Raw genomic sequence first — 23,849 nt, 5'->3', positions numbered from 1 at the left:
AACTTTTCACGCTAGAGCCAACAATGCTGGCTCTCTCCAACCCTCCCATTCTTCAGAAGAGAAAACTGAGGCCAGGGAGCACACCAACTGCTCTAAGACACACCAGCAGAAACTCCAGCTGGTTGCAAAACTGAGGTGACCTAAGCAAGGGCTATCAATTCAAGTGCTTTCGGGTCACAGTTACGTTTTAGTTCATTTGTTTAAGCTTTAGTGAAAAGCTCAAACTGACTGGCTTCTTTGCAAAATCTTGGATGTCTGTCAACTGTGGATCCAAATGTTTGTTCATTGTTTAGAACTGAGAAAAGTACATGGGGATGACATCCTCAGAGGACACAGTGCCATGGACAGCCTGTTGCCAGAGGTCCTCAAGATCTAGAAATTTGTTATTCTTTCTCTACATCATACTCAGCTAAGGAGATAGATAGATAGATAGATAGATAGATAGATAGATAGATAGATAGATAGAGAGATAGATAGATAGATAGATAGATATAATGTCTTCTATCTCATATACAATCATCCCTTAGGTTCTTTGGGGGTGGACTCCAGGATCCCTTTAGAATGCGTAATCTGTGGATACCTGTGTCTCTTCTATAAAATGGAATCATCTCTGAATGTATGTGCACAACCTTCTTTAGTTGATTTACAAAAATCCAATGTCTAGGAAGTGGTGCTATGGCTCCCACAACTGACAAAAAATCCAATGTCTAAGTGCTATATGAATATTTGTTAGAGCTGTGTGTGGTGGCTCATGCCTATAATCTTAACTACTCAGGGAGCTGAGTTCTGAGGATCAAAGCCAGCCCAGGCACTAAAGACCATGACACTTTTATCTCCAATTAACTGCTAGAAAACCAGGAGTGGCGCTGTGGCTCCAGGAGTAGGGCAGTAGTCTTGAGCTGAAGAGCTCAGGGACAGTGCCCAGGCCCAGAGTCAAGACCCATGATAGCCAAAAAAAAAAAAAAAAAAAAAAAAACCAAACTGTTACAATGAATTGCTTCAGGGGAAATGACAAGAATATAAGTCTACCAATGTTCAGAAGCAGCTGCAACATTTCCCATCTGTGGTTGGTTGAATCCATGCATATGGAACAGAGGTCTATATGAATAATATCTGTATTTGTTGGAGCAATGAACATGCATGTGACATGTAATACAAACATTACATGAAAGTACATGTGTGTGTATATGTGCATGTTACAGAAAAGTTGGTTTTTAAAACCGGAAGGCATATTTTAAAACCTAAAGAATATTTTAATAATGCCCTTAAAGATTTGTTACCCTTAAGGACAGGAAGTATGAGTCACTGGCAAGACACCTGCCATGAGCAAAGAGATACCCAACACTCAGCAGAAGTAAGCTAGCTGGGAAGGAAAGGCTGGCTGGTTCCCCAGTCCAGTGAAGCAGAGACTTAGGAAGGGTAGTGAGTTAGTCCAGGAGACACACAGACCTGGTCATCCTGGTTTCCATATTCACACCTTGCTCACAGCAGCTAGAAAAGCCATTATCCCCCCTCTTCCTGAAAAAAAAAGCCACTTCCTATTTCCTGATGGTGACCTCCAGTGCTTTTCTACTCTGTCACTCACTTCAGACAGGGCTCGCCTCTCCCCAGTAGCCCATCCCATCTTCATGCCTCTGAGCTTGGGCCTCTGCTCTCCTGCCCAATGGGGCTTTTCCCTTGTAAGCTCCTAACCATTCTTATAGAGCTTCAAATAACTGAGCCACCCATCTTTCATGGTCTGGCCACACCATCTAAAGCAACCTAACTCATCAGCCTGAGACCGTTTCTTTCATTGAACCCTCTCTCAATTTTCCTTGTTTAATTATTTCTGCATGTTTGGCTACCAAATGTACCCTGCTTTTAGTTTTAAATGGGGCTTTGCTGCCTTGTTCATGGCTCCTATCCATATAAGAAAACCAGGTCCAGAAGGTACCTGGCTCCTATTTAGCAGCTGGAAAACAGACACATGCATCCCGTTCGAGGTACAGGACAAGAAACCTTCTCATTAGCAAGATTCTAGCTCCTGGTAAGAAATGAAAGAGGGAAAGCCTGTCTCTGGTCTCAGAGTCTTTCAGGGACTATAGTTGACAGTGTAGAGAGAATTAACTCAATGGTGAAATCTTTATACTACAGCCACTTAGGTTTTAAAATGCTCCACTGAGTGATACCGCTCTCATTTCTAAGCCACTCAACTCGGTTTCTGCTCAATTTCAGAATCAAGGCTTAGTCTACAGACAAGCATTCAACAAAAGTGCTTCAGTGACTTCAGACGAGGTGTGTGAATGGGGCCATGTGCACACAGCCATGCAGTCCTATCTTCATTAGTAAAACATTGGTATAATAGCGCTCGAAAACTCAAGATACTGCAAATAGAGCACCTCCACCAATCCACATGATACTGTGAAGAGCAATTGTATGACACTTGGGAACTTCTGAGAGCTACCCAATGGCTCTGTTCCTCTGAGAGGGACAGAAATGTGGGTCAATTAAAGCCACTTGAAAATGGAGCACTGTGGCTCTAGAACTCCTATTTAGAAAAGGCCCAGCTGTACACCTACTGGTTCTTGACCATTCTCAGACCCTGTGGTCCACACACCAGAGCAAGTGGCATTTATACATGAATTTTTTTTAAAGCCCCAACAAAACAAGCTTACAATGCAAGGCAAAGAAGTAACACACTCCCACGTGCATGTTCCACAAATACAGCAGAGAAAGACACAGCAGTTCTGCTGTGCTGTCACCCACTGTAACAAGATTGATCTGTAGTGAAATAAAAGATAATGCAATCCAGAAGAAATAACTTCTGTTTCCTCAGAGAATGTCTGATGTTGTCAGCTGCAAGCCCGCTTCTCTCGCCTGCCTGCCACAATACCCAGCAGCACCAGCCTGCAGGCACTGCTCTGGGCAGACAGGCCTCTCCCCCTCACTGCCAGCAGCACACCTGAAAAGCAGCATCTCTCCTCCACCTGCCAACTCCTTAGCCACGCCAGAGTAAGCAGAACCTGAATCCCAGAGTGTTTTCAGGAGGGCAATGCCAAGGCGAGTTGCCATTGTGGAGATGGGATACTGAAAATAACCCAGGAAGCCTTTATTCATTTGAATCACCCCCCTCCCCAGTTTTCAGCTTCTTTATTTCTAACATCATCCATCATGCCCCTAGTATGAGGTTAATGGCAGAAGCATTCTGGTAGTTTGGACCCCAGAAGGTCTTGTGGAGATTGTGTTATCAGATTTTGTCTAGAAGACACACAATGTTTTTATCTGCATCTCATGTGACTGTCACTTGACAGAACATTTACACAGAGTGTTATTTTCAAGGCAGAATTGCCAGAAATGCAGTTGAGGAGAATGTACCAATTGGGGAACTATCGGCCATCATTTCTGGAATGTGTGTGTCTCCATACAAAATGGCCCACTAAGGTCAGGACATGTAAATAATTCACAACAGCAAGTTCAGGTCTCCCTATTCAAAATCCTAGTAATATCTTTCAGGGAGCTGCCACCCACCATTACACAGAACCATTGGTAGCTATTGGCTCTCATCTCTGGCAGATGCTATTAAGTCTCAATAGCCAGTGATTTGTAGATGATTATAACTTTTGCTCTGAATATCATTGCTACTGACAGGCAAATCCCATCAATCAGATCGCAAGAACGATGAAAGACTGAAGCGAGCTTGAAACAGACAGCCATAAGGCAATTTTAATACTAATTATGGTCCCTAGGATGTTCTCTAGGTTGTCTAGAAAAGTCAGACCTGATATGATCATGCTTTTCTTTTTAACTCTTCACCGGGAGCCTCAAAGCATGTATTGGAGAAAGACTTCCCCAATGCAAGTACATCGTGTGTTGAGAAAAGGAATACAATTCCGAATTGGGTGTTGTTTGTAGTTTAGATGACTCCTCCCAGAGTGGCTCACTGAACCCCCAATTTGTCAAGGAAGAGAACTTGCTAAGGCAACGGGGCCTGACAGTGTGTGTTCACTGCACCAACAGTCACGGCACCTTTTCAATTTTGCTGGTTTCTTAGTCTCTAGCCAAATGGAACTTATTACTTATAGCTTGTTGGGATTCATGAATTATTTATAAAAGTAGGTCTATGACTCCAGACTCTTAAAAATACCACACAACAGAGCTCTCATTGTTACCCACTACCCACAACCGTATTTCTATCAGAGAGCAGATAGTCTCCGTAATCCACGAGCTACATGTGTGGGGTGAAATGGCAGTTATGAAAATATCAAGCCTGTAAGAGTATTTGGGAGTTATTTATGGAATGCTGGGGTATATTTTTAAACTAGTCTCTTTTATTTTAAGCCAACTTTGGGTTCCGGGAAGATGCGGCCAATGTATGCTCTAAACGTATTTCACAGCTTGAATACAAACAGTGAAGACCTGACATGTCTACCCAGTAGTTTTAAGCTAGGATGAAAAGGCAGTCTTCCCATCATCTGTGTCAAGAAGGTTCCAGGAAGCTGTGGCCCAGGATTCTGATAGGGGAGGGGGGCTTCAGGGGAACCCATCCTCAGTGGGATCTAAGAGCTGGACTGGAAGACACCATGTGGAATTAGACTTTAATTCCCTGCACTCCAGAACATATGACCTTGGATGAGAAAACAATGCCACTGCCTCTCCCTCACCTGGCCCTAATTCACTCACAGACTCAGTTGGACATGTTGTGAGGCACACTTGAGTTAAAAGGCCAGACATGGCCTTACCACGCCTCCATGATAGAGATGTGTGGTTGTTGTTTTTCCTCAGCAAAGACATGTCCCCTGATACTGTCACAGCTTTAACTGAGCAGCAGCTTGATACAGTGGCCAGGAGGCACAGAGGCTTGTACTGAGCTCTCCAGAAACACCTGCTTCTCACCACTCTCCCTGGTCTCCCAGCACCCTTGCCGCCTACCAAGCACAACCATAAACCTGATCCCTTTTGTCCCTGTCCAAGCTGTCTATTTCCCCCACATATAACCTCTACACAGGACTCAGAGGAAGAAATGGAGGCCCAGGAAGACTGACAGCACTTGAAACTATCATCATCCTGATAAAGTCTATGTACCATTCGCACAGAGGGAAAAGCCCCACAACTCAAAGAGCACAGCCAATGGAAGACCAGCAGGAAGCAGTAAAACTTACCTTGCTGGAAAACATCTGGCAGGAGAGTGGAAAACCAGGGTAGAAAAGGAGGAGAGAAAGAGAAAAACATCATTAGTCAGGATGAAAGGACAATCACAATAGCCAGCCAACACACATGATCTTGGTAATGCATTCTACACAGAGTGCCCTTGAACTTGGGAGGCATGGTTAAAAGGTCAGGCTGTGGGGACTAGCTGGGTCTGAATCCTGCCTCCACACTGTCAAACTCTGTGATGTCCAGTTCTGGAAACCACAGCCCAAGTGAGAGTCCTGGAAAGATGAAGCATTTTATCATGCATTTTAAGGCTTGGAATGTGCCTGGCACATAGTAAATAGACGAATGGTGGTTAGTCTTAATATTACAACTTTCACAATGACCCTATAAAAGTAGGTCCTACCATCATTCTTCTTCTATAGATTGGGAAACTGAGTCTCCAGAAAGCTAACTAAATCATCCGGGGGCACAGAGAGAAAGCAGGATCTCAGGATTGATACCAGATCTGTTTGGTTCCAAAGCCTATCTTCATACCCAGTGCCTGATGGATTTATAAACAGCCACAAAAACAATGGCATTTAAGGGAACAGAAAAAGGACATCTGAATATACATCTGTATTTAAATAACAGAAACAAAACATGTATGCATTCTTTACATTCTACTCATGATTAATAATTAACAGTGTCTTCTCATAGTAAATCCTAACTCAAAGTCTGTGAGAAAGGTAGAAAGTATTATTGCATTATTTTTGCCAGTCCTGGCTTGAGCTCAGGGCCTGAGCACTGTACTTGGGCTTTCTCAAGGCTAGAGCTCTACCACTTGAGACATAGCACCACTTCAGGCTTTTTTCTATGTATGTGGTACCAAGGAATGGAACCCGGGTCTTCATGCATGCTAGCTAGGTAAGCACTCTACCACTAGGCCAAACTCCCAGCCCCTATTATTGCATTTTTTCAAGTAATATTTGAGAGGCTACTACGTGCCAATAATTTTGTTGGTCTCTAGAAAAAAATAGCAAAAAAACCCCATAGATAAGCAGAATGCCCCTAAGAGTAACCACTAGCATGACCTTTCATTAACATGGACCAAATATGTTGCCTGTATTTGCAGTCTGTAGACTTGGACTAATAGAACAGACACAAAACTGGAACATAAAATCTTAGTTCATTTATATACGTGTGTGTGTGTGTGTGTGTGTGTGTGTGTGTGTGTGTGTGGCTACATAAAGGGAGATTTGTAGTTAACAATTATCTATCTACAAAAGATGAGATTTGGGTTGTTTTGAAAGAATTCAATGAGATTTATGCACTATTAGTAACACTGTCTTACATTTATCATCTGGATTAAGAAGCAGTTATTTCACCAGGTACTAGCAGTTCATTCTTATGCCTATAATCAATGCTACTCAGGAAGCTGAGACTAGAGAAGAGGAAGACAGAGGAGGAGGAGGAGAGGGGGGGGATAGAGAAGGAGGAAAAAGAGGGAGATGAAGAAAGAGGATAAAGCAGAAGAGAAAGAAGGAGGAGGAGAAGGAGGAGGAGGAGGAGGAGGAGGAGGAGGAGGAGGAGAAGGAGAAGGAGAAGGAGAAGGAGAAGAAGAAGAAGAAGAAGAAGAAGAAGAAGAAGAAGAAGAAGAAGAAATGAGGAAGAAGAAGCAAAGAGGAAGAAAAAGATGGAAGAAAAGGAAAGGAGGAATCTGTTTACAGGACTCCATCCCAGTCAGTGTTCTTTTAAGTGTGATAGTGTGGTGCACCTTTTATCCCAGGTAAGGGAAAAGCACAAACAGGAGGATCACAACCTAGGCTGGCCCACGAATAAAACCCAAGATTTTAGCTCAAAAATAAGCAATGGGAGTATAGGGTCAGAGGCATAGCTCAAATGGTAGACCATCTGCTTAGTAAGATCAAGACCCTGAGATTAATCCTCACGACTATCACCCCTTTCAAAAAATTTCTTCTGAAGCCGGGCATGGTAGCTCACACCTGTAATCCTAGCTACGCAGGAGGCTGAGTAGGATCATGATTTAAAGCCATCCCGGGCACTAAAAGTCCCTGAGAGGGCTGGGAGTTTGGCCTAGTGGTAGAGTGCTTGCCTAGCATGTACGAAGACCCAGGTTCAATTCCTTGGTACCACATACTTAGAAAAAGCCAGAAGTGCTGCTGAGGCTCAAGTGGTAGAGCTCTAGCCTTGAGAAAGTCCAAGGACAGGGCTCATGGCCTGAGCTCAAGCCCAGGACTGGCCAAAAAAAAAAAAAGTCCCTGAGAATCTTTAATTAACCACTAGAAAACCAGAAGTGGTACTGTGGCTCAAGGGCTAGGGAGGTAGCCTTGAGCTGAAGAGCTCAGGGACAGTGCCCAGGCCCAGAGTCCCAAGCCCCATGACCCACAAAAAATAAATAAAAATTAATCTGTACTGAACATGTGCAGATTTCTTCTTTTGTCAGTTTTCCCTAAGCAATATAGAATGACTTATTCACAGAACACTTACATTGTATTCTGTATTACAATCAGTGTAGGTGCTATTTAAGGCACACAGAAAGCTATGCACACATTGTGTACCAGTACTATCCCATCTGATCAAACAGACTGTGTATCAGCAGATTTCAGAGTCAACCACTCACAGATACCAAAGGCCAATGGTACGTACTGTACAGGACAATTTTGATAATTCATCCGAGTAGTGAAATAACATTACTCAAAGACCAAGAGAAGGTGACCTTTCCTTATATTTCTAAATATATTACTTTCACCGGCATTTGTTTCCTGAACTCCATAGTGCGAATCACCCATTCCCTGACCAGCATACACATCTTCAAATGTTAGTCACTGCGAAGTCTGTCTCCAGAGGAGAGGGAACCTACTATTTCCACCTCTGTGCTCCTAGAGTAATTTGTCCAGGTTGAACCTGATCATTAGTTATAAATTATTAGTTATTTGTATGAATTATTTATATAGATATTTGTGACAAGAACACTGCATCTTGATCACATCCTTGGATCCTAACTGCCTCAGAAGGGAGAGAAAGAGACCCAGTCTGCCTGGACACTCTTCAGGTCTAACCCCTTCATTATACAGATGAGTAAACTGAGTTGCAGATCAATTAGAAATGTCTCCTAAGGTCACACATGAAGTTCAAAACTCAGTCAGATCTACAGGAGACTCACTAAACCTTCATGAAGCACAATAGCTCATTGCCCTTATTAGCAATGTACAAATTAAAGATTTATCATTCCCCTCTAATGAATAGAGACAGAAATGTCCAACCTTGAAAACATCAGGGAAATAAGATTAGTCTTTCAAATACAGATCTCAACCTCCATCTAGGAGCTACAACCTCCCCACCATGGTTCCTGACAAGGAACACATCCTTGGAAATGTAGGGCTGGTTTGAATCATTGGGAAGCATCAGGGAGTAGGGAAGACAGAAACTCAGGCAAGGATTTAGTGGCTTTACTCTTTCCAGTCTTAAAGTACAGTTCACATTAGCAGAGAAATTTGCATAGAGTACTATTCAGAATTTCTACTCCAAAATTGCTCTTGATTTTCATGTAATCTATTTTAAACTTCCTCCCCCCCAAAAATATCTCTGTCTTATTTACATTTTGCACCTTTTTACTCAAATGTAAATCTGAATAAACACTAGGATAAATATTGCAACAATTTTGCACGTGAGCTGTCTTGTAATTTACACTCTAGATTTGTTGCTTTTTGTCCTCTGTGGTATAAATTATTCTGTTCTTAGCATTCTTTACCTTTTCACTTTGTATAATAGTAGCTTTGGGTACCATCTTTCACATGTCACTTTTCCAAAGGAAACAGCTATTCAGGCTCAGGCCCAAATGATTTATGGGAAGAAGAATGGAAAATAAGTGAGGGGGTAGTTTATGGGTAATGGGAACTTTCCCACCCCTCAAAAACCATGTGTGCCAGAAGGAATATAAGCCAAGGAAACACTGCCATCCTCCATTCTGGCACTCAGTCCATCATCACCTCCCAACCCATCAGAGGTCACCCTATGTCTCAATCTCAAAGTGATAGCTTTCATTCGGTGTAATCAATCACAGCCCTTCTGAGCTGGCATTTCCTTATTGCCAAGGTAGGCCTTACCCTTGGTTGCTGGGAAGGTTAAGTACTTTACATAAACATTATTCCCTCTTGCTATGATGGTTCATGCTAGGGATAACCCAGTGCCATCTTTCCACTCTTACAAGGAACAGGGACATGTCCAGAGCTGAGAGCAGTGAATGGAGACTACTGCAAGCCACAATCAGGTTGACCCTAGAGGACAGAGAAGACACTTGTGCAGAGGAAATGAACTCCTGGAGACAAAGCTGTGCTCAGATTCACTTCCCAAGGGAGGAAACCTCAACCCCCATCATTCATGTGAACAAAGAAAGCCTGTTTCCCTGGGTCCCAGATCCCAAGTCCCTGGAGCCCTTCTGGTCCTAGAGAGACATGAAAGGCTGTGTGTAAGACGGTGATTCAGATGTGGGAAGAAGAAAACAAGGAACTCAGATTTGCCTTTCTTAGTCGCCATGCTCAATTTCTTCCCTTAGAAATGAGCTTGGGGCAATGTGCCCCTCCTCCATGGCTACGGAGAGATTCACACCCTAGAGATCTTTAATGCACTGAGTCCTCCAGAGAATGGGCCATAAAAAGACTAGATTATTTATTATTATTAATAAGTTATGGCAATTAGGCTGGGTGATTCCTAAACGTTGCTGATTAAAAACTTTCTTGAGTGCTGCTGCTTATCCACATGGCTAGTGTTTACCTCGATTAAAAATGATTTAACTACACTCTGGGTGAACCCCTGCCTTGTGCCTGGCTTAATAATTAGCAGTGCACAGAGCCACTCGGGTTAAGTGAGTTGGCTCTCCTTTATTTATCTATTCCTTTGTTTTATGAGGAGAAGTAGATGGCAGTCTTACTGCCTATTCAGTCTGCTAGGAGTAATTTACTATTCCAATCCACAGTCCATAACTACGGTGAGAGAACCCTTCATTGTTATTACAAGAGCACACACGGCACACACCCCATAGCATTCAAGATATGCCAAACACAGAAAGTATGCTTGACTTCCCTGAGACTGGGGGAGGTAAAGTTACTAGTTCTCAAACAATGTAATCACACTACTCTCTCAATTTTGCTTTCTTTTCTAGGTTAAATTATATATGAGGGGAGTTTAGTTTCTTGAAAATGCATGCACTTAACTCCCATTTAAGAAGTCTCACCTGGGGAGACAGCTGTCTTACGAGTCCTCCTGTGGTTTGAGCTGCAGAAAGAAAATTCCTTTTTTTTTTTCAATTACAAGTGCTTTTACAGTAAAGCACTGTAAATTTTACTGGGACCCAAATAACCAGGGCTAAGGATCCAGGGAACACCTGAAATGAATGCAGCCTTCTTGAAAGGAGTCAGGTTGGCTACAGACCAAAGTCAAGTTCAAGATGAGCCTAGCTGCTGCCTGCTTATCAAACTTCAAAAGCCAGCCATCTCGCACACAGATAGAAAAAGTAACCAGAACTCAGTCTGGGCAGTTCTGCTAACCTCTGTATATGAAGTAAATTCTTTCTATTCCATGGTGAAAAGTGGAGCCATTAATACCCTCGTCAGCATATTGCTTGTCAGCACTCTGGAGTAGCTCTGTTTTAAACAGACAAACATACAAACAAGACTTCCCAAAGAGGGCTGGGTGAATTCCTTCTCTTCAAAACATGACCCAGTGCATGTCGGCACAGGATCATGGCCATTACATCCCCTAAGCCTGAGATGGGACCCACAACCCCTTACTGGAGAGAATTCTAGGTCATGCAACCTCTTGTATCCTGTCTCCTCACCTATAAGGCAAAGAAGTCATATCCCTCTTCTCCTACCATAGTGACATCATGAGCATCAAGCTGGAGAACGTTTTTCAGCTTTTCCCATTGTTTATTTTAAAATTAATTTCTTTCTCTTTTTCTTCAATATAGGAGATAACCCAAAGGCCACCATGTTGGTAAAGCACTCAACCACCAAGCTATGTCCTCAAACATTCCACTTAATTTTAAAATTTTGTTGTAAAGATAGCATACAGAGGGGCTACTGTTACATAAGTCAGGTAATTAGTACATTTCCTTTTGAACAGTGTTACTCCCTTTCTCATTCTCTCCCAGTTTTTCCTGTCCCAAGTTCCCTCCCACTCAAGTTGGATAGTTCATTTGCAACACAGTGTCTAGTGGATTTCAGTGTTGAATTGGCTCACCATTTGTCCTACAGTTTCTGTGCTTCCCTTTCCCTTCCCCAACTATTTGGTTTCCTTCCTTCCTCCTCCTCCTCCTCCTCCTCCTCCTCCTCCTCCTCCTCCTCCTCCTCCTCCTCTTCCTCCTCCTCCTCTTCCTCCTCCTCTTCTTCTTCTTTCTTCATCTTCACCTTCTTCTCCTTCCTCTCCTCCTTCTCCTTCTTCCTCTCCTTCTTCCTCTTCTTCTTCTTCCCCTTCTTCCCCTTCCTCTTCTCCTCCTCCTCCTCCTCCTCCTCCTCCTCCTTCTTCTTCTCTCATTCTTGAGCTACATGCAATTAAGAAACCTCAAAGCCATTCACATATATTACTTCATGAATGATTGAGTTCTTCTTTTACTTTTTTTTATAGTACTGAGTTTGTTTTTTAGAGAGGGTGGTCTGGCCTTGCCTATGATTCTCTTATCTTTACCTAACAAGTATCTGGAATTACAAGTGTATGCCTGAAAGAATGATTCTTCAGCCCTGTGGTCAAAGATCTGATGACACTAGACTTTCAACAAATATTAATGAAGGAAGACATTGTGGTTAGTATTTAGAGACTCCACAAACTGAAACCAGGGCTTGGCCTTTTTTTTTTTTGGTACCATTCATCCCTTTGTCCTTATCTACCTCCTCTGGCCTTGTCTTTGCTTCTCCAGATCTCCCAGGGGCTAAGAGTCTCCCCCTTGAACTACTGTTCCTCCTGACTAAGGATCAATAGAAATAAGGATTGTCTGGAGGTAACTGAATTGTCAGTACTTCCAAGAGAATCATGCTGCTCCCTAGAGTTAGGGGGCTAGGAGGAATTTTCCTGAGAAAAGGGCTCCACCGCTTTATTAAATATCTCAAAGTTGGAGCACACCACACCACTTAGGCAGAGTCCCTTCCTGTCTACTGCAGGTGCAGGTCTGCTGCTGCTGGAGCGTGGCCAGTCACGCACTCCTCCAGAGCCTTTGGTAGGCCTCGGTGGCACCACATGGACTGTGATTAGTTTTCAGTGTCTCCAAAGCCAGACAGTTCAGGCAGCCATGTGGCCACTCGGCCAATACCCATGACCTTCCTGCTTCTTCCTGGCACCAGCAGGCATCACAAACTGAACAGCCCTGGTGAGTCTGGACAAAAGCTTAGAGGACTAGCTAGAAAGCCTTGATGTCCCAGACCTGACAATTCTCTGATGCTGCAAAGTGTTTTGCCTCCTTCTAATTTTTCTCCACAGTCATGTTATAGATAGAGGTAGGCAGAGAAAGTTCTATCATTTTCCTTCTTCCTGGCCTCCCCTCACCTTTTATCATGTTAGAAATGAAGACCAATACTTTGCCTGTCATTGTTGTACCTCTGAAGGCACTCAGTGATCAGTAAATGTCTTTTATTTGTGGGCGAGAAAAAATATAAAAGCCCTGAAGAATCTTCCAGTTACATTTTCTAGGGAGTGAGCTACAAACATCAATCTGGGGCTCTGTGCTTGTAACTATCAGCCGACATTGATTTGGTGAGGCAGGAGAGAGAGAGAGAGAGAGACAAGAGCTGGTAAAAGTCCCTAGCATTTTATGACTTTCTATCCCTAGTATATCTCACTCTTAGCACTGAAGGATAAAGCTCTTAACTATGGAAAGCACATAAAAAAATAGATTTAGGAATAATACTTTTTATGATTGCATTCTGTATACTATGAAAGTTATGTTCGAGTCTGCTAGTATTTTATGAAGCTGAGAAAGTAGAACAGCATGGCTTCACAGCCAACAGTGTATTTTATATCCATTTAAAATGTTTTCCCTTAAATTGAATTACTTTTTGAGTAATTATAATAAGACTAATCTTGGCTTAATGAATTCATGTACAAATACTTTCGACTGCATTATTAAAATTGCTATGATATGAAACTATATTAAACTCGAGCTCTCTTGCAGCCAGTGTTTTTCTTTGAAAAGAACAGCACACATGACTTTCTCCGAATTCTTTTGAATGTGTGCTGAAGAACCAGGAGAAGCCACATTCACAGAGCAAACAAAAGACAACACTGACAAACAACACCATTCTAATTTTCCTAAAGTTGCATAACTGAGTATTAATTAGAAGTCACAAAGTATTTTCAGCAAATATCCATCTACACAAAGGAACCGTAGAGGTGGCTTATCCTCTGGAAAAAAATGCCATTATAGCTCTGATTATCAATGACACGAAACCGCTATGGATAAAAATACTAAAATGAGCCCATAGATATCAACCTGTATCTTTTAAAATGTTCCCAAACATAGAAGTCTGAATATCTGAATTCTGCTACCCACTGAGCACAAAGCCACCACATCCTGTAGAATTCAGTTTCTCCATCTGCAAAATAATTTTGTACTAGATGATCTCTCAGGTCCCTTACAATCCTAAAAATGGTGGTTTTAAGTTTAAAATTACACACATTATATCAAATGGGTTCTTACCGAATGCAGCTTAGTCGTCATCTTATCTTTACTAAATTATGTTCACTGAAAAAAAAAAGTGTTCCCAGCAATCCACATCTATCCACAAACACATTCATAATACAGCCTGTGATTTCAAATTTATCCCAAGATATTATCTCAGTGGTAAAGTATTTTTCCCATTACAGATAAATTATAAGCCAGGTGAAACTTCCATGGGTAGAGTGGCTTCTTGCATCCATTTCTAATCCCCTACCCACACATCCAACGTACACTTGTAGAACACGCTCTTTCATCCCCATTTTTAAGCCAACCGATTAAATTTATTACAAAGGTATTTCTGGACCTTTGAGGTCCAGATTTTAAACAGATTGGTTAGACAGTCTCCTCAGTTTGAACTGGGTGCTTACAAACATCCAGCAGAATATAGCTCCCTCTTTGCCAGGTGATCATTATTAGGATGGACAACTTGAAAGCAACTGTAAGACAACGGTCATCATCATTATTCTGATGTCTTGGCATAAATTACTATCAGGACAGCTCCCAGGAGCCAGATATAATTAAAGTCTGAGTTCTGAGAAGCTATCCCCGATGACCGGCACTGCTGATCATGAAATGGGCCCACGTCTGGCGACATGACACACGCCAGGCTGCCTTCAGTTTCAGGATCTACAGGTTTCAGCCTGGCTCAACTCTGAAACACCGGAATAAACCTGAAAACCCCAATCATTTAAGCTCTTTAGGTTGTAATGGGGATTCTTCAAGAAAATATTGACAAACTACCCCAGTTCCTACGTTCTATCCATGAAAATTTCCAGTTCTTTCATTAGGTGCCCCTGCTCCATTGCTCTCCAATTTCCTGCTTGGTCTCCTTTCTCTCCAACTAAGCTGAAAGTACCTAAATGTCCAGGTATGTTATATTCATCGTAGTTCCAAAGCCCGGGGTCAAACATGACAGTCAGTATAATAGAGGCATATCAATATTAACTGGTACATTTCCAAAGCTATTCTTGTATTCTGTGCTAATTTATGTAGTCTACATAGACTATTTGAATTCTCTCTTTCTCCTTCTGGATTTTTTTCCTTTCATTTTTGGATTAAGATACTGTGATACTCACTAGACACCATGACAGAAATGAACTTTACAACTTGGCGAAGAGGGGAAGGAAGTGGGGAGGTATGCAGGAAAAAAATTAGGGAGGGGTAACAATGTTTAAAAAGAAATGTAATCATTACCTACTTATATAACTGTAACCCACTTTTCATCACCTTTACAATAATGTTTTAAAAATAAATAAATAAATAAAAATTTAAAAAGATATTATATAGTAGATCAGGCTGCTGTGGAGCTCACAATCATCTTGACTCTGTTTCCTAAGTACCAAAATCACAGGCATAAGCAGTCACGGCCAGTATCTTAGTCCCCTAAAGGAGAATTATCATTACTATGCTAACTTTGTAACTATGGACATATAGGTCCAGGGAGCTTAAATAAAGTTGTCAAGAACCACAGGGAAGAAAGTGATCTAGAATTCCACTGAAGCAGTCTGGCTTCAGAGACCACTATGATCTGTCTTTCAGTGAATGGCAAACCAAGAGATATTTACAGTATGATGATTAAATAAATGTGCTGCGTTCCTTCTAAAACATCTCAGAGAAGCCAAATCCATTATACTTTTAGAACCAAGATCCCAATGTTTTTATATCCCTCGCCCACATTTTTTTCTGTAATTTATCATTCTTGGATTTGAGGGTTCCACCTCATAAACTACCTAGATATAGACACTTTTCCATTTGTCCTTGACTTTACAAATTCTTGTTTAGAAAATGGAAACATTTCAGTGGATCAATGCCTGTTGTTGGACAAAAGAAATGTAATGATGTAGGGAAGGATACTGAGTTAGAAGAAAGGACACAGTTCAAAAACAGATTAGACAAAGGAAACCAAGACAAGACAAGGAAAGGTGAAGGAGCCACAGAGATCAGGAAGCTGCCCCTCCCGGCTACTGTCCTACACCAAGGTTCATGAAAAAATGGAAGTGGGAGGTTTTGAAGGAAGAAGTCATGACAGGAAGGTAAGGAGTGCAGGCCATTTGGGGCTGGACATTGAATCAGAGGGCTTGTGTCGTGTGGATCTGAAGCTGCCACAGGGAAGGTCGGATCTCATTAAGCAGCCCTGGCATCTTCAAGTCCACACTGGGACAACAGAGGTGTGTGATGGTGGTGATTACAAGAGATCAGACTCCTGTGTGAAGACTTAAGCACAGCTCTGTACATAGGGGTGGCAGATTCTGAACAGATCTAGAAAAGACATTTATAAGAAAATTTAAGTTTGGGGACTGCACACTAAGATCAACAACATTTTTGGAGACCCTGTAAACCGTGCTCTTTATGATGGATGAATGCACTTGTGTAGATCTCAACACTCACATCTCAAAGGCATCCAGAAAAATTCTCACCCCCGGCATGGATGGGCTGATCCGGCCCAGGGAACAGACAATGAACCATTGCTAGCTACAGAGCATCCCTCTTCTACTAGTCATAGATGCCTCTGTTTGCCAGGTGAGCAAGTCCTAAACCTAGAAGCATTACCTCACAATCCATACCACCCCGAACCTTAGTATTTCTCAGAAGTGGTTGGAAGTTAAGATAAAATATTAAAAAGTTATCCACATAAACTCTAAGTACCCAGAAATCTTTCTTTTCAGTCACCTAACTCTCCATCATTTCTTGTCCAAGAGTAAGATACTAGGCTGGGCTCCTCGATAGCAAGGCATTTAGAAAGGAGAGTAACCAAAGAGCTGGAGACACCTCACCAATAATCTCTGCAGCTGTGAAAAAAAACCCTAATCTGGGATCTCTTCATCTCTGTAAAAGTCAGAAAGTCATAAAATATATTTACCACAAACCAAATCCCATTTAAGGTTCCTCTTTTAAAAAGAGGGAAAGTCCATTTGGCAGTTTAAGATAATTCTAGACCTGTGTGATACATGGCATTACTCACTGGCTCTACACAAATCATGAAATATAAATGTCACTTTCATGATGGATTTATACAGCTGGTTTGCTGAGAGCTGCCTGAAAAAAAAAGAAATTCAAGCATATTACAGAGCCTAAAAAAATTGTAAATCTTGCCTCATGTACACATATATTTCAACACCATGGTTGGCACAGAGGCCTTTCCCTTCAGAGCATGAAGCAATAAGATGCCACCTTGGAAAGCAAGTAGCCCTAATTAGAAAATCAAGTCTGCTTCACCTTGACCTTGAACTTCTCAGCCTCTAAGAATATGAGAAAACAAATGTCTTATCTTTATTCACTACTCAGTCCCAGGTATTTTTATAATAATATCACATATTAATACTAACCAATATAATTAAAAAGTTAAGATAATAACAAGTGTTGGTAACTATACAGAGAAATTAGAACTTTCATATCTTGCTGATGAGGATGCAAAATGCTTGTGATACTTTGGGAAGTAGTGTAGAAGGTCCTCAAGTGATTATGTACATAAAATTCACCCTATCATCCAACAACTGCACATCTAGGTATAGGCCTAATCTTATGCGCAAATATTCAAAGCATGTATTTATGATCACCAGAAGGCATAAATAATGTTCACCAACTGATAAATAGACACAAGGCCATTTCTTTTATAAATATTATTCAGCTCTAAAAATACACAAATTTTCAAAAAGTATGATTCCATGAAAAATACATGAAATTCATATACATGGTGGATAAATCTTGGAAATGTTAGGCCAAGTGAAAGAAGTCAGTTACATAGGACCACATATTGTATGACCCTGTTTCTATCAAATGTCAGAAACAGGTAAATAGACTGGAATAGAGGCAAACAGAAGACAGGTTAGTGGGTGCTAGAGGTGGAGGACATGAGGTTATGCGGGAGGAAGGGGGTGCTGGGTTTCTTTGGAGGGATAACGAAAACATTCTAAAATCGACTATACTATACATACATAATTTTATGAATCTACTCAACGCTGAACTGTACACTTTAAAGGGATGAATTATAATGTATGTGAATCCTATCTCTATGGCACCACTTGAAAAACTGGATATATTATTAATGTCTAGCACATAGACTTTGTCTCTCTGAGCCACAGCTGGGCACACCAATCTTGTACAGCTGCATCCTGGCGCTCCATCCTACAATCCACACATTGAAAAAAAAAAACATGCAGATGCTAGACACCATGTGAGATACCACACTTGGTGCAGAAGGCTAAATCCAGATGAAATTCCCCTCTCCTCCAGGGGTTATAGCCTGATACCTCCATCTGCCCTCAGGTTCTCCAATATGGCAGCCTCACCCATGTATCATGACTGAATATTTGAAATGAGATGAGCCGAATTATACCATGCTTTCAGTATAAACAGAAACCAGTTTTCAAACACTGGACAGACAAAAGAATGTGGACTATCTCATTGATACTTGTTTGTACTTAATTATTTGCAGAAATATTTTAGGTGAAACTAAAGGTTATTAAAGTTAATTTCACCTGTGTGAAAATGTAAATTACATATATGGTCTACACTATCTTACCTACCTATTATTGATTTCTCACATATTTTAAGATCTCTAAAAATAAGTAAGTCATTGGAATTGTCCTCATCCCTGGTGTTTTGGAAGATTATTTTATTCAGACTTCTAAATGGTAATTAACTTTGAAGTCCACTCAGCAGTTATAAAATGCCTGCTGCTCTGCAATTACAGAGGCACAAATGGTTCCTTGTTCACTGCCCTCTGCCAACTGGTTCTCTGTACAGGGGTAGAAGAAGCTTGGCATTGCCTTTAAAATATTGGCATGCCCAAATCAGTACAAAGCACAAATGTTTCCCAAATAAGGCAGGCTCAGAAAACTTTGCCTGGACTCTTCAACGCTCATGATCAAAGAGCTGTTTTTGAAAATGCTTAATGATCAAAGACAAGATAATAGAGTATTTCTCACAGAAGGAGAATTCTTCTCTGCATAGTGGGTCTCCTCTTGCACATCAATCTGTAAGCATGTGCCTTAGGCCACATTTAGGAACTCTGCACTATCTAGGAGGCCTTTTGATTCTTTTTCCTCAGAATCCTCTTTGGTACACATGTTCAAGACAACGAGAATATGGCCAAGCTGTGTGGCAGGCTATGAACTCTGATCCTGTTGCATCTTCAAAAAATCTAGAGGCGTATCTATATTCCTAAGAGGGGAAAGAGGAATGGATCTCAGATGTGGTAGATCCTAAAGATGGAGACGTTCACATGGAACAGAGCTGAGATCTCTACAAGCCTGCCTGGTGCTTCCTTATTCAGCCAAAACAACACATCATGTAAAACTTTCACTTTTTGAGTCTTCGGAGTTAAGAAGATATGGATGTGCCCCAGTGAGACCAGAAAGATAGGTAGGTAGACGATGGGTCCATTATTACACCTTAGATGTACTCAGTTCCAAAGTGAATGCCCTTTACAAGCACAGGCCTATGATGTTTCCTTCTCATACCACATGCAACTCCTTGCAGTACACAGAGTTACTCTGATCTTTTTATTTTGCTTATATTTTGGTGATGACATGAACCAGAATCATGTACACTCTGTGTGGTCTGAATCTCCAGTACACCAAAATAAAAGACAGTTTCATTGGCTTAACTGTCTCCCGTCTGTGCATTATAAAAGCACAGATCAAATATCCCAGGTCCTTAATGTCTTCTGAGCACGCTATGGGTCCAGGTGGGAAATACAGTGCCTAATTCCATCTCCTGTTCCAATTGACTGCTTCCTCTACGTGATCAGAAACGAGAGTACACCAAGTACCACACCTGTTGTAGCAGGTGACACACCATGCTCAGAGCTGGACAAAGGGAAAAGACAAAATATACCACTATCTCTTCCCTCTAGACTGTTTCTTAAAGCCCATTAAGTTATGTTAAGGGGCCTTTGTGGTGGGCTGAGGGAGCTATAAAGAACAAGCTCATTTCTGAAGTCAGTGTGTGGCTTGAGACATCTTCAAATTATAGCAGTTCTTACAAAATGTACCTGACTTAGAGTTCCAAAAAAAAAAAAAAGACTGGCTGTAAAGTGGTTATTTCTAGATGGACTTTTTCAGGCTTAGGTAATCAAAGATCTCATTTTTCCACTCTCTTCCCACCATTCCCATTATCTCCCAGGACTGATAGTAACGAATAAACTGACAGCTTAGAACATCCTGGTTGGTATGATTTGGGATGACAGAAATACCTCTGTAGGCGACCAAAAGTCTGGAGGCTTTTGATGAAAGAAGTTTAAAGAAATCTCATCACTGTCCAGCTAGGCACTCCAGTTGACTTGGCAGCCAGAATGACTGCAAAGGATAAGCAGGGGCTTCAACCCCTTCTCTGTCTCTGGTTCTCACCAGCAGAACAATCACTAATCAAAACTTCCCGTGTCAGCGGGGCACCAATGATTTATGATGTGGTAAAACAGTCTCCTGACCAAAACACTTCTTTATACCAGAGAAGATGTACTATATTATCTCACGTAAAGCAAGAGAAATATGTCCATCTATTCCTACCATTGCCCCGCCCACTTGAGTCTCAGCACTGTGATATTTGTTTAAAGTTTGTGTCAATCAGACTTTAATTGCTGGACAATTCTAGGGAGAGAAGGCTTCCTTTGGCCCCCTGACTCAGAGGTTTCCGTTCATGGTTGGCTGAATCCATTGCTTTGGGCCTGAAGTGAGGCAGAGAGCATCATGGTGGCAGGAGCATATGGCACAGGAAGCAGCTTTCCTCATGGAGGCCAGGAAATAGGAGAGATTAGGAATCTGCTTTAGAGAGTTTCCTCCTTCTTCTCTGTTGTATCTAGGTCCCTCACCTATTAGGTTAGGATAACATCCACTCAGGGCAGGCCTTACCACATAGCCCTGTGTGGAAAACCCTGACAAATAGGCCGAGATGTGCTTTAGCAATCTCCTAGGCAGATCTCAATCAAGTTGATGGTCAAGATAACCATTCCAATGTAGGTATGGGGGAAGAGAATGGAAGTACAGCTCTATATTTAAACTAGGAGGAAAGCTACCTTTACATCTCTGTGTGTCACTCTAAGTAGTTTGCCTCTATTCATGGTTTTTACTGAACCTTATCATCTCACTATTTCAATGTGTATGACAAGTATGTTTTCAATTGCCTCTGTAGCAAATTATGCCAGATTTAGAGCCTTAACTAATAGAAACATATTAGCTACCTGGTCCGTAGAAGTCCAGTCTGGATCTCACTGAGTTAAAGTCGAGGTGTCAACAGCCCTGTATCCTACTGGAGGCTAGAAAGCAGATTTCACCTGTGGTTTTTGGCTAATGACCTCCATTCCTGTCTTCAGAAACAGCATCTTTCTGGCCCTTTTTCTACCATACATCCCTGACACCTTGCAGCAATTCTTGCAAGCACTATTTTCCTGAATGAGCAACTACTTTCTTCCAAGCCCTTCTCATTGTTTTATGATATTGATCACAGGCATCCCTAAAGGATGACTATCGGGAACTCATTTTAGAGCCGAGAAAATTGTTCAAGGTCATAGTGAAGGAGCTAGATTCAAAGTCAAGTCTAGATCAGGCCAAAATACAAGCTCTTTTGCGTCTGTTGAGTGGCCTTCTTACATGGACCAAGATTCCCAACCCTCGAAAGTTCCTCAAAGGTTTATGGTCAAGATGCACATATACAAATTCTTCCCTGTATCAATTCTCAGTTACAGTCTACCTTCTTCAGTTAGCCAAGAGTTCTTGAGATAAACAAGACTATTTCCAGCATAGTAATATTTACTAAAGAATCATTAGAGGACATGAATACAAACACACCAAGACCATCCAGCACTAGGGAAACCAAACACACAGGGTTGGACACACACACACTCACTCACACACACACACACACACACACACACACTCACACACACACACACACACGTACACCCACCTACTTTAACATAAGAAAGAGGATAAATAAATGCTTTAACAAAGCTTCAGGAAGTAAAGCGTCATCAAAATGCACAGAAGTCTCACAGTGATTAATGCAGCCTTAGAGCAGAGGGTGTCTTGGTAGAAACAGACATACAGAACACTTCTGGGTGAAGAGAACATGTCTGTGTTCCTTAGGGGGAAAAAAAGGAAAATAGAGAGGAAGCTGCCAAGGGCAGGGTAGATTACAAGTTGGCTAATACTTTGAGGAAGATGTTCAGGAGAATTTGGGATTTGTTTTCTGTTTTTAAAGTATTTTCATGTATATTTTAAAGTTACTTAATGAATGGCCATGATGACTTCTAGCAAAATATTCACAACTGTGAACAGACATTTACACATGGAACAAAAGCTGTTGGTGCTCCCCCCACTTTTTAAATTTTTTTGCCAGTCCTGGGCTTGAGCTCAGGGTCTGAGCTCAAAGTCCTTGGACTTTCTCAAGGCTACAGCTCTACCACTTGAGCCTCTGTGTTCCCATTTGATCAATCTGGTTACCTTGTATCACTTGATGGCATGGAGATAAATCATTCTCAGATGACTTGGACCTCATTGTAGATTCTGATTATATAATTTATACAAAACTGTTTTACAACATATGTGCGCTAAGTAAATCCAAGATGAAGTTTCTTGTTTCCACTGTTACAGTGCCTAAATAAAGCATTCCTTTCTTGGTCCTTGTAAGCATTCCCCCCTATTCCCTTTCCCCAAATTCTAGACCTTTTTTTCTCTTTTCCTAAGTAAAAACAGCTGCCAACCTTTTCCTACCTTACCTGCTTAGAGAAAAAAAATACTGTGTTGTAATACAGCCATAAATTTAAATTCTAACCACCATATAAAAGCTAATGTCCTGTGACAGACTTTACTTCACATTTCCCCAGCACCTAAATCAAGACCTCAGAGCACCAGCTTATTTAAAACGAATTCAACCACAATGTGAATCAAGAGCACTTCCTTCTGAAATGAGGACTCTTCTAGAAGAATTTTCTTAGGGTTTGGCCCTCTCTACAAGTAGACATTATTCCTGGGATTGACCTGGGAACCAAGAGTGGGAGGAGTAAGAGAAAGGAGCTCCAACTCCTTCATGAGATCCTCACAGGAGGAAGACCCGACCAGCCCACCCTGGGAGTGGGACAGGGAAGAGGGCATGGCCCCTTAGGTTAAACCATCAAAGTCAGGGTGAAGGGACCCCAGAGTGTGCTGAAAGAAATGGCTTACCCATTAAATGTGTTCTATACTTTCCAGAAATTAGGTGAGCAAATATTCATTCACCCAGGGAGAGTAAAATCTGGCAAGTCTCCAGGGTCTGGTCTTAAGTAAGAGTTAAGTGATTTAAAAAGATGAGTATTTTAATATCTTGACTTCTTCTTTAAATGCCTTGACTTCTTCTTTAAATGTGCACTATGTAAATGAATGCAGTTATTGTAAATATCAAAGCATTCCTATCTTAAAACAAAAAAACAGAATTTCCCTACTATCTTTCTTCGAACCTTTTAGGGTACTTAAGTATTCCTAATTTTTAAAAATATATATTACTAATCCTGGTGTTTCATGATAATAAAGGACTCATCTATTTTTATAATGAATCACAGACAAAAAGCTACTATAGAATAATTAAACACCACACTCAACATAGATATAGAGAAAAAGAGAATTGCAAATTACTTTCTTTACAGCTTGTTCTGAAGTTTTCTCAAGTGGAACACATTTTCATCATTACATTCCTTAAAGGTAATCAGGAGAGCTCTGTAACAACCTTCAACCCCTGGCTCCCAAGCTTCAGGCCTTCTCAGGGTTTCCACCTAAGTGTGTTACCAGATTGGGTGCCTCAGCCCACTGTTTTGTGAGTCCCTTCAGAGACACCTGCTGGGGAACGCCTTTCCAGTGCTTCTCTGCTTGAGGAACCCATTGCGGAGACTGGCCATATGTCTGACCATTAATTTTAAATAAGATTCTTTGAAATTCAGGCCTAAATCAGGATTCTAACAACCCATCCATAAGTCTTCCTTGTTATTTAAAAAGTAGAACTAGTATTGAGCTAATCAGCTCTCTACATATATATATAT

The 23,849-nt window shown here is 41.4% G+C and overlaps 1 protein-coding gene across 2 annotated transcripts in view; it reads right to left on the bottom strand.

Annotated features, from left to right (window-relative positions):
* Nucleotides 1–23,849, bottom strand: part of Gfra1 (GDNF family receptor alpha 1) — a 194,937-nt gene that overhangs the window by 136,997 nt on the left and 34,091 nt on the right. The window contains exon 4 of one of the 2 annotated variants that reach the window (XM_090345789.1): nt 5,139–5,153. The exons of the other annotated variant lie outside the window; for it this stretch is intronic. Coding sequence (XP_090201915.1) covers nt 5,139–5,153 — 15 coding nt within the window. The remainder of the gene's footprint in view (nt 1–5,138; nt 5,154–23,849) is intronic. 2 annotated transcript variants of the gene reach the window in all.

This window comes from Megascapheus bottae, chromosome 15 (genome assembly GCF_031878675.1).
Source record: "Megascapheus bottae isolate mThoBot1 chromosome 15, mThoBot2.hap1, whole genome shotgun sequence".
In the NCBI taxonomy this organism is placed as follows: domain Eukaryota; kingdom Metazoa; phylum Chordata; class Mammalia; order Rodentia; family Geomyidae; genus Megascapheus; species Megascapheus bottae.
The sequence above is the reverse complement of the archived record's forward strand: the minus strand, read 5'-3'. Positions and strand labels throughout refer to the sequence as shown.